Genomic DNA, 11,395 nt, shown 5'->3' on the forward strand with positions numbered 1-11,395 from the left:
TCCCAACAAGTTTTTAAAACTTGCTGCTGGTGGTGAATGCAAATGATATTTGAGCAGCAGTGTCAAGGAAGAACACTGTTGGGTCCTTTGCTCACTTAAGTCATCCTTTCCAAATTTATTTTCTTCCCACATGGGGTGGGGTTGGGGAGTATAAATAAATCTAATATTTCACTCTGTGCACTTGGGTAAGAATCTGGATCATGGTAGTTTTGACTGGAAAAGTGTTGGCTATTTTGTCAGACACAGTTGGTTATTTTCAGTGATTACAGAGTCCCTCGGCAAGAGTGGCCAAAAGTGGTGACTGCTGCTCTAGTCCAGCCAGCAGAATTCTCAGGGAGCAGTTGTGAGACGAACATGGACCATTCCTGTGGAGTATCAGGAGCTTAAAGGGAAATCCCCATGCATACTGAACCCCATGCTCTCTCAGCTTCTCTGAGTAGAGCTGAAAAGTTTTCAGTTTGTGTAGTGTTCCTACACATAGATCTTAACACACTTGGATCCTCGTGCATTATATTCTGGTTCTCTAATGCTATTAAAAGTGCATTTGATTTGTGTTTTTCTCAGATATCTCATACTAATGTCCTTTGGGTGTTCCTGCTTCTTGGCCCCAGGGCTCTGTGTTCCTGCTTAGTCTCATCACTAGTCCCTTGCAGATCTGAGCAAATTTCCTTTAGCCAAGAGATCATGTCGCCCCACCCCTGCACTTCTTCCTGTTCCACCAGGCTGCAGATTCACAGGTTTAGCCAGCATTTTAATTTTGCATGGTCCTTGACCTTCCCCTCCAGCTCAACTGTTATAGCTTTCAGGGTTTTAAGCTTATGTGACTGGTGTATGCTGTTACAGTTTTGCTCTGTACTGATCAGTTTCCCTGACAGAATGTTCAGTGTGGCTGAAGAGCTGTCTTCTTGGATGTAATGTTAAACCATGGCTAAATTATGAAAGCAAAAGTCAAGAGGACAATAAGGCAGTTGTATATTTGAACAAATTAACGCCGTGGTAACTGTCAACCATTTTAAATTTCAGCAAATTGAAAACACTTAACATTTAACAGAATGGATCACATGTAGACATAACTAAGACCAAGCAGTCTAAGATAAGACCATTGTCTTTTGTACTTTAACTGGTATTGTTGAGCATGTATGCACAAGGGGTGGGGTGAGGGAATAAATACCACCACGCTAATGTCAATACTAGTCAAGAGTGCCTCTTGAGACTGCCTGGCATCTGAAACCTAGGCAAGGTATTACCCTCCGACCTGTTGGAGGAGAATGTTTTAAGAACATAAGAGCCATGCTGGATCAGACAAGGGTCCATCTAGTCCAGTATTGTGTTCACACAGTGGCCAACCAGTTTTCAATGGGAGAGCCATAGTGTTATTTATGCTAACGAAACAAAATAACATTAAATGCAATGTTATTCATGCTATCAAAATAGTTTGTTTGGTTCAAATTGCATTAACGGAAGGATTAGATGGGCTACAAATCCATCACCGGTAGGGAGAAGATGGGGAGACCTTAAGGCACAATATCAAAGGAAACCCTGGATATTGCTAAATGCAAATGGCTTTGGTTCCAACATGAAACAGCACAAAATCCTAAAGATGGTCAAACAGCAGAACCTTGATGTTATTTGTCTTCAGGAGACAAATAACATCAGCATAAAATCCATTCACATAGTTCTTACAGGACAGCAATATTTCACGGGAAGCTCAACCAAGTGATTTGAGTGCTCTGTGATTTGATTGTGGTTTGGGGGATAAAATATCATACGAAATCAAGAGGATCCTGCCTCAAATATCCCCCCCTTTTTTGCACCATGCTGTGCCGAGTGGTAGATCTGTTATTTTCATGGTTTGGTCTGTGGAGGCAGATGTGTTCTGTGATTAGATTGTGGCTTGGGGGATTTTCCCTGTAAAAAAAATAAGAGGATCCCTGCTTTGAATCCATGTTTTTGTGTTGTGGTGGCACTAATGAGTGGTGGATTCGTGATGTTCCTGGTTCACTCTGTGGAGGCAGATGTGCTCTGTAATTGGATGGTGGTTTTGTAGGTGTTCTCCTTTAAAAAATCATATGAAATCATGAGGATCCCTTTTTGATTTTATGGTTTCTTCTTTTACTTTCTCTCCCCTCCCACAAAGAGAAAACAATGGAGCAGTGTATCTGAGCAGCACTGTGTGTTTTCCTCTACCACAACAAAAAGCAGCAAAAAGGGAGCAATTTGTGCTCTTTCTAGTTTCTGCATTTTTTAAAAAAAAGAAGTATAAAACATTAAAAAGTGTAATGAGTTTATGGAGCACAGGTTTCCTGCATGCAAATGGACTGAGCACTGTTTGGGCTGAGAAGGAGTCTGACCAGTGAGCAATTAGGAGGAAATTGTATGGTAGATTTTTGCTGAAATGGAAATGCAAACTAGCCTTGGCCCAAACTCCAACCTGAAATATTAACAGTGGACTACAGTACAGAGTTCTTCTATGCTCCTCTCTCAGTCTAATTCCCAACTTGCAAGGTAGGGATAACAGCACTAGACAAACTACAGGGCTATGGGATGCTAAACTTGGTTTATGGTTTAATTTGTTTTTAGCTGTGTATATTTACTGTTTTATACTGTATGCTTTTATCTGTACGCCACCCTGAGATCTTATTGATATAGGGCAGGATATAAATGTTTTAAATAAATAAATACTCTCAGTCTTAGCCTGATCGTCCCTAAGCTGCAATTGGAGTAGAACAGGTTCATTTCCACGCCAGCCTACAAATACACACACGTGTTTACGTCTATACCGCCCGCTGGCCGGTTCACAACAATTATAACCATTTAATACAGCACGATAAAAAGTAATAGAAAACGTTTAAGGCAACAATAACGGATTTAAAAGCAACAAGGACGGAAAGACTAAAATATGAACAGTGGACTATCGCTGAATTGTTTTTTTTCCTTTTCCACTGTTTAAGCGCACAATAAGCAAGTGCTGAGTTCACGCTGCATAACTCCTGAGTTAGGAAGAGCACGTTCCAGCGGCCTCGCGCGTTTTGGCGCTGGGGGGCGAGAAGAAGAGGAGCCCCGCTGGCGCTGGGTTTCTGCCTGGATCGCGCTGGGCGGCGCCTGTGGCTTCGCGGCCCGCTTCTCAGGAGACTCCGCTCTGCTCCGGCGTATCGCCGCTGCCTCCCCCCTCAGCCGCACCCTGGTTTTCGGCGGTCAGCGGCTCAGGCGGCTCCAAAGGCCCCGGCCCGCGGCTTCGCTTTCCTGCCGCGCTTCTGGGTCTCGGTTGACGCGGAAGCCGCCCTCGCTGCTGCTCTTCCTGCTCCAGCATCCCGCGAGCATGAAGTGCGGCGGCACCACCGAGGCCAAGCCGGCCACGGCAGAGACGCAGCAACTGGCCCAGGAGGTAAGGAGGCGGCCGCGGCCCCCCTCTCGCCCCGGAGGTCGCCGTGCAAATCGGTGGTGGCAAAGGCAACAGACAGCCGTGTTCGGGGCGGGGGCAGCATCCGAACGCCGCCCCAGCGCCTCCGTTTCCGCGAAAGCGACCCCCGGCCCGGCCCCAAAGCAGCAAAGGCCCCCGGTGTTGTCGGGCTGCAAAGTCCCCTCGCCGTCGGCTGTGCTGGGCGAGGCTGGCGGTAGTTGCCGCCCCACAAAACCAGGAAGGCCGCAGGGGCCCCACTCCTGGGCGAGTTCGCTCAGAGGGGAAAGGGCAGCGCCGGCGGAGCAGCTCGCCACACCTGTGGCCGCGGCGTCCTCGAGCCGGACGGAGGCCGGTTTCCCGATGCCTCTGACGGGAGCCGGCGCTCGGCCACCCAAGTGCGGGGTGCGGCGGGCGGGCGGGCGAGGCCCAGCTTGGGCTTTACGGCGCCAAAGAGCCCCCCCCCCCCCGGGCCTTCTTTCCTTCCTTCCTTCCTTCCTTCCTTCTGATATGCCCGGTGTTGCTCAGGCCCGGGAATAGTGTTTATGACATAAAGCCATTTTCAACATCTCCTGCTGAAGTTTTATTTATGGAATGTATATCCTGAAGGAATAATAGCAATTTGTGCTGGTCATGACCATGAGTCATGGTTTGGTGGCAAGAGAAGACTCTTGTGAGTCCCACCCAAGGCATGCTGGGAGTTGTAGGCATAAGCTTCATTACTTTACTAAATTCTTTAAAAATACTTAAAATACAAACTTTCATCTTTTTGATTTTTCTGGTACATTGTACAGCGAGACCTATCAGCATGCCAAATTTCAAGTTTCTACTTGGGCCCCCTAAGATATATGTCTGCGAGGTAATCATCTTAAAGTAGCAGGCCTGTGAGTTAACCTTTAAACAAATTAAATTGATTTCTTTTTTCTCTCCCTCACCCTCATGACAACCCTGCAAGGTAGGCCAGTCCTAGGCCTGAGAGGTAACTTTAAAACAAATTAAATTAGATTCTCCCCACCCTCACCCTGTCTCTGAGGGAGCTGACTGACTGACTGACTCACAGGTAGCTTGGTCGTTACTGTTGGTGCCGGGCCCAGAGCTGTGACCTCCTTCCCTTCTGCTCCAGCACTCTCCCTTCAGGCCCAGGATGGCGAGCAGATGATGGCCGCCAAAGCCTGATGCCTCTTCCCTCCCCCCAAGGCATGCTGGGAGTTGTAGGTGCAAGCCTAGCTCCCCGAATAACATGTTAATCTTTGAACACATCTGCGGTGTGGTGGGAGAGTGGGCCTCCTTAGTTGTGGCACCCTGCTTAAGGATTTCCTTTTCCCAGGCAGGCTTGCCTAGTGACTGCATTAATGGCTTTTAAGTGTTAAGTGATATATAATCAAGGCCTTTTAACTTGATAAGATTTTTTATGCTGCGGGTCCCCCCCCCGCCCCCCGTTATAACTAAATCACAACATTCCAAGACAGATGCAATTATTACTGAATAAAGTTTATGGTTTTCATGCAAAAGCCTGACTTTACTATTGAAACAGAAGAGTGAATGGAGGAGTGACTGATAGCGGAGGCTAGAATGGAATGGTGGGCGGGGTTAGTGGCAGTTGGGGAAAGCCAGTTAGAAGGAGAACGAAGACAGTTAGTGAGAGGTCAGGAAAGTGGGGGCAGGGTTAGGACTGAGACATAGTGACAGGTCAGTACTACACCTCCCAGCATGCCTTTGGCATCCCTCAGGTGCCCATGTCCTCAGCTCTTAGTGGATGCCCTCAACTCCGGCCAAGTCCTGCTAGGACTGCCTCAGCCCACACTTCTCACCCATGAAGTGCTCCATCAGGAGCCTGTACTGAAGGGCTGGGACTGGACTGGGCATTTGTCAAGCTTGTTTCTGGGCATGCACAGAGTGATTCCTCTTTCTCCCTCCCTCTTGAGGGTGAAGGCTGAGCGTGTGCTTCCCTCAGTTTCTGGGAAAACAGATATCAGGACAAGGTGCCTTTGAGCATGTCCAGAGTTTGGCCTCTCAAAGACACACTGTTGTATCTAGTTATGATTTTAAAACCACACATGGCAGTTGGGAGGAGACACCGCAGATGGATGCAGCCCATTTATGTGGGTGGTTTCCTTTGATGTGGACTTGGGTTGACTGACTTTAGGAATCACAATGGCCACCAAAGGCCAGGAAGTCTGGACTCCCACCCAAGGCATGCTGGGAGTTGTAGGCGTAAACCTAAGTTTTTATTAGATACTTTAAAAATACTTAAGACCCCAGAATTCATGTTTTTAGATTCATGTACACGAAGACCTGTGTGGGTGAACAGCATTAAGGCAGTACCATATGTGGAAGTGGGTAAACATTTCGGGACATACGTGACACACACATACTTTCCACTTTATAGGTAGAGATAAATGAACAATAAACAGATACCAATAACGTTTACATACTTCGTTTGATTATTGGTCTTATATTGGATGATCCAACAGGGGGAACACATCCTGTTCATGTTGTGTAATGCATTCCAAGCTATTTCAGCTTAAAAGGTCTCTCCAAAGTTGACCATGGGAAGCTGGCAGGTGTAGGAAGTTTGTATTCATATTTGCCAATTCAATAAACTACTCCCAAGTCTCAAAAAAGTCTGATGTTGCTTGACTACTTTGGAACTTTAGTTGTCTTGTGGTTTTTTCCAATAAGAGTGAAGTCCTGCATGTTTGCTTCCATCTAATAAATGGTCCTCCACTTTGGTGCTATTTTAGTCTGGCTGCAGTTCAAACAAAGGATAGCAGTTCTTTATGTTTTAATTTTACATTTGTTAAAAGGCATAATTATATTAGCCCAGTAACTGCACAGAACTCTATGCTTTACTGGATCACCTCACATGCATAGTTGAACGAGGGCTCAAGGCATAGTTAATATAAGAAGATCCATGCTGAATCAAACCAAGTTTCCATGTAGTCCAGCACTCTGTCCACATAGTGGCCAACCACCTGTTGACCAGGAACCCACAAGCAGGACATGAGTGAGGAAGCACCCTCCCACCCATGTTCCTCAGCAACTGGTGTACATAGGCATACTGCCACTGCTACTAGAGGTAGCACATAGCTATCAGGACTGGTAGCCACTGATAGCCTTCTCCAGGAATTTATCTAACCCCCTTCTAAACCTCAATTTTAATCCAAATTGGTGGCCATCACTGCATCCTGTGGTACTGAATTCCACAGTTTAACTATGTGCTGCGTGAAGAAGTACTTCCTTTTATCTGTCCTGAATCTCCCACCAATCAGCTTCATGAGATGACTCTGAGTTCTAGTATTTTGAGAGGAAGAAAAACTGTCTCCTTATCCACATTCTCCACACCATGCATAATTTTGTACACCTTAGTTATGTCTCCCCTTAGCCTCCCTTTTTCCAGGCTGAACAATCCCAGTTGATGTAACCTTCCCTCATAGGGGAGATGCTCCGGCCCCTTGATCAATTTTGTTGTCCTTTTCTGCACCTTTTCCAGCTCTACAATATCTTTTTTTAAAGTATGGTGACCAGAACTGTACACAGTATTTCAGGTGTGGTCACATCATAGATTTGGATGAAGGCATTATGATATTGGCAGTTCTATTCAATAATAACAATAATAATAACAATAATAATATATAGCACTTTCCTTTTCTAATTATGCTTAACATGGAGTTTGCCTTTTTAACAGCAGTTGCACACTGGGGTGACACTTTCATTGAGCTGTCCACCGCAACCCCAAGATCTTTCTTGATTGGTCACCACTAGCTCTTCAGTGGTATGACGTGCTATCTAAGTGCAATATTATCTGATTTTGCTACAACCCCATCTATTTTGTCCTCTAAAGGCTTCATGGCATTTGTCCATTCTTCTTGGAGACTTTCCAGATGGTGAGCTATTAATTGCATAGGTTGCATACTGTCTTTATATGTTTTGGCCATCTTCTGTGCTATTGTAGGTCCTTCTTCCTCTTCCTTGCTGTCCAGGCTCAGAGTTACAGGGGAGTTTCTTGCCCAAAAATATGCTTCTGATGGCTCAATGTTTGCTGTTGTTAGTATTTATTTTAGACTAAAATAAGAGAGCTTGGGCCTAGGCAGACATCTTGTTTGCATGCCGGCTCTGCCACCCCAGAATTCCTTTTTCTGAAGGAGCAAGGGCAGAGCCCCTGTAAGCATGTCCTTGACTCTCACTCATAAACCCCCAAAAGGATTTATTGTTGGGGAGGGTTGCTACTGAGGGGGAAATCCATGAAGGAAACACTTATGAAAAAGGTTTTGTTTTAAATGTATTTAAACTACCCCCCCACTCATACATTTCCACAGCTATTGCCCCACAAACGATAAAGCAGAAGTTGGTTCCTTATTCCCCATACTGTATTCCCAGTAAAGTTCAAAACAGAGCCTCTTCTTTTTTTATTCTGAGAAAGAAAGACAGGTCTGCTTAAAGACTTTTGCCTTTTTTGTTTGTCTTTTTGCTAGTGTAGGCACCAAGCTTGTCCCGGAGTGGGGTGATCTTGAGGACTTGGCAGAGTGCAACACTGAGGAGATATCCTGACCCAAACACTGGAGCATGCTCCTGCACAGCAAACAGGGTGGTGGGAGGGCAAAGTTGGCACATCTGCCATGCTTTTAGGCCCTTCGACTAATTCCAGTGCCTGTTTTGAAAGTGTGGCTTTCAGCCGATCAGACTGATTTTTTGTTTGTCAAGGTTTCTCAAAGCAAACAAACAGTGAGGGCAAGCCTCAATGACTGCCCTTCTCTGAGGCAAAACAGGCAGAGAGAGTGCCCATATGAGGACAGGAGTTTTGCCTTGCAACTGGTACAATGATGAAAAGGCACCCAAAGGGCCCAGGGCGAGGGCGAAAGTTGTGAAAATATTAAAAGTAAAATTAAGAAGGGGACAGACAGAAAAAAAACTGCAAGAACAAGAAAAGAAGGAATAAAACCTCAGTTTTTGTCAGAGGAAAATGCTTTCAAGACACGAAACGACAAGAGAAGCCCCCTGCGAGGCTCATGCAATGGTGGTTGAAAGCGAACTGAGAGAATGAGAGGGACCCCCTAGGGACATCCGCACTGGGCAGTGGGGCAGAGTTCTTGCCCCCAAATTCCTCTGCTATGGCAGCTGCTCAAATTGAAGCTCCATGCAGGTGCAGAGCCGATGTGTATGGTGCAAAGGGGACCATGAAGGAGAATCAGCACAACTCCTTGAAGACTGGTGTGATGTGGTCTCTTGAGCTGGCCTCTGTCAGCATCCCCCACATCATGGCTTCTAGGCCATTCAAAGGTGGGTTGGGGAGAGAGGAGCAAGAATATGTGGCAAGCATATTTCCAGGTCTCAATTCTTGTTTATTATTATATTTTTAATCCACCCAATTACAAAACAGCTAAAATACCATACAAACAGTTAAAAATATAAAATAAAATAAAAATATTTAAAAGAGTAAAATACAATACAAAACAAACAACACAGGAATAGATAAACAGCCATAAAAATCCAGAACTAGAACTAGGTCTCTAAAATGCCTGGAAGACAAGAGAGGTCTTTGCCTGGTGCCAAAAAGATAACCATGTAGGTGCTAAGTAAACCTCTTTCGGAAGGGTGTTTTATAAACAAGGTGCCCCAACTGAAGCTCTGTCTTGTAGCCACCCTTCTAGCTTCCTTAGGTGGGGGTGGGGGTGTCACCGAGAGGAGGTCCTCTGAAAATGTCATAAGGATATGAGCAGGTACATATAGGAGGAGACATTCTTTTAGTTACTCTGGTCCCATGCAATTTAGGGCTTTAAAGATCAACACCCACACTTTGAATTGGGCTTCTAATCAGACTAGAAACCAGTGCAGTTGATGAAGCATTGGCATTACATGGTCATATTGACCAATTTTACCTCTATATTTGGTGTTTAAGTCTTGACTATAATTTCGAGAGCACAAATAGCTGAGGTCTTATAGATTGTAAACTCAATAGTTTCCTAAGAAAGCACACTACTTTACTACCTTTCTGTTTCCTAAGGTGAAGGCACAGGTAGAAGAAAAAGAAGGCAAGAGTTTTGAGGTCTTCATTGCTGTTGAGTTCAAAACACAGATGGTCGCTGGAACAAACTACTTCATCAAGGTAAATGCCCATTATTTTCTGTATAAGATCTATAGTACGTATGTGCTCTTGGATATAGTGAATTATTAGTGAATTATATAGTGAATTATTATGTGCAAGATATCTGCTAATAATGGGCAGCATTATACATTTTCCCATAGGTGGCAATAATTAAAGTATCTGGTGCATATTCCAAACAGAGGCCAGATCTACACTACTGCTTTAAAGCGCTTTGTAACAGTTATAAAGCGCTTTAACTGCTTTAAAGCGCTATAAAACTGTTATAATGTGCTTTAAAGCAATAGTGTAGATCCGGCCAGAATGATTTTGCATTAATATGAGCCATACAATTCACTGGATGGTCATGGGAAGTGAGGTGTAGTGGCTCCCTGCACATATAAGAGGACAGGAGGAAGAATTCAAAGCTAGCCTTCTCCCCAGCATCCTAGATATAAATATGGTGATTCAGATCCTCTCCCCTGACTCAGTCAGGGGTGTGCTAGTTGCCGCAGCAAAACCCCCCCCCCAATCTAGTTGGCAAGTACTGCTGCCTGTGCCTTTTACTTCAATGAGAATTAAGTCTTGGTTTAGAGTCTAACAAGTGTTATATGAACACTAGCACATCTGTCCCCATACTGCAGACTATGAAGTTTGCACTTGCCCTACAATAATTACTGTCAGGCTTGATGAGCCCCAGATAACGTGGTGGCTAGAGTGGGGTGAATGGATTATCTCATGAAATGTATCCAATCCACAAAGGAGTGATGGGAACATACGTCCTTTAGCATCCAGTAGGCTAATAGGAATCTCTGCAGTTTGGTACCATGGCAAAATGAAATTTAATCCTCTTGTGAGATAGAGAAATGTTGAACCCTCCCCTTCCCATTACAGTTGTGAGGAAATGGGAGAAGTACCTAAGGCCGAGGTCATGGGATGACTCTCCTCTTTTCCTAAAGCTTTGACATCTTTACCTTTTCTTTACCTTTCAGGTCCATGTTGGCAATGAGGAGTACCTCCACGTACGAATATTCAAAAGCCTCCCTCACGAAAAGAAGCCACTGACACTCACCAGTTACCAAAGCAAGAAAGCAAAGCAGGATGAGCTGACTTACTTCTAGAGGGCATTATGGAAGTCTCTTTCCAGTACCTTTAAAAAAAGAAAGAAAAAATGTTAACTTTGCAAATACAAAAAAATAATTTCTTTTTCAGTAGTTCTAATTATTTTTACAAGTATGTCAATTTAAATCATTATTGAGTTAGCCATGTCTTGATCATACTAAATCTGAGACATACAGTAGTCATTATATTCCCACAAATTAATCCACATTTGTCTTTAATATACTTTTTCATTAGAGCTTTTTTTGCAATGTGTTGCTGCTTATGTCCCCACTGTCAAATCCTGCGGGTGCTGTGCTACTTTCTGTGCTTGAAATATTTTTTCCGTATGTGTAAAGACTGTCTTCTTTACTGATTGACTGTAAGCTGCTCTGGGAGCCTTTTTGGCGAGGTGCGGGATAAAAATACAATAAATAAATAAATATGTGGAAGAGCCCATTTTAGACGTCCTTCCAGAAAAGTAACCTTAGAAGCTCTTAGGCAGGCGCAGTGGGGTTTAGGGTACACTTGTTTCTACCTCTTTGGGTGCCATTTGCAGTTTGTTGGGGCAGAGAGAGCCTCGAGGGGGAGAGAGGTAGTGACCACATGCTCTCAGTGGTCATTGTCTGGCTTGGATTACTTGGAGGCAGTGAGTGGATTTCCCCAAGAGATCTCCTCTACTCTTAGGACGCCAGGAAAGACGGCACTTGCGTTCTGCAGAATGAAATGACAGAGTCCTGAAATGGTAGAGTTGATTGAACCATTTCAGGTAAGTTTCAGGTTTCAATGTTTTTTCATATAAAGAAAATCATTCTTTA

The 11,395-nt window shown here is 44.5% G+C and overlaps 1 protein-coding gene across 1 annotated transcript; it reads left to right on the top strand.

Moving 5' to 3' along the window:
• The first annotated feature begins 3,180 nt into the window (after positions 1-3,180).
• Positions 3,181-11,036, top strand: CSTA (cystatin A). Its single transcript, XM_063128896.1, has 3 exons — positions 3,181-3,385; positions 9,402-9,503; positions 10,472-11,036. The coding sequence occupies exons 1-3, from the start codon at positions 3,320-3,322 to the stop codon at positions 10,598-10,600; spliced, it is 297 nt and encodes a 98-aa protein (XP_062984966.1). The 5' UTR covers positions 3,181-3,319; the 3' UTR covers positions 10,601-11,036.
• Positions 11,037-11,395: the final 359 nt, after the last annotated feature.

The sequence above is a fragment of the Elgaria multicarinata genome, chromosome 6, assembly GCF_023053635.1.
Source record: "Elgaria multicarinata webbii isolate HBS135686 ecotype San Diego chromosome 6, rElgMul1.1.pri, whole genome shotgun sequence".
NCBI lineage: Eukaryota > Metazoa > Chordata > Lepidosauria > Squamata > Anguidae > Elgaria > Elgaria multicarinata.

Bases quoted from the DNA above. Each gene is read 5' to 3' on its own strand.
- CSTA (XM_063128896.1), top strand. From the start codon at position 3,320: ATGAAGTGCGGCGGCACCACCGAGGCCAAGCCGGCCACGGCAGAGACG. The intron at 3,386-9,401 runs GTAAGGAGGCGG...CTGTTTCCTAAG, and splicing joins CGCAGCAACTGGCCCAGGAG to GTGAAGGCACAGGTAGAAGA. The intron at 9,504-10,471 runs GTAAATGCCCAT...TTTACCTTTCAG, and splicing joins GAACAAACTACTTCATCAAG to GTCCATGTTGGCAATGAGGA.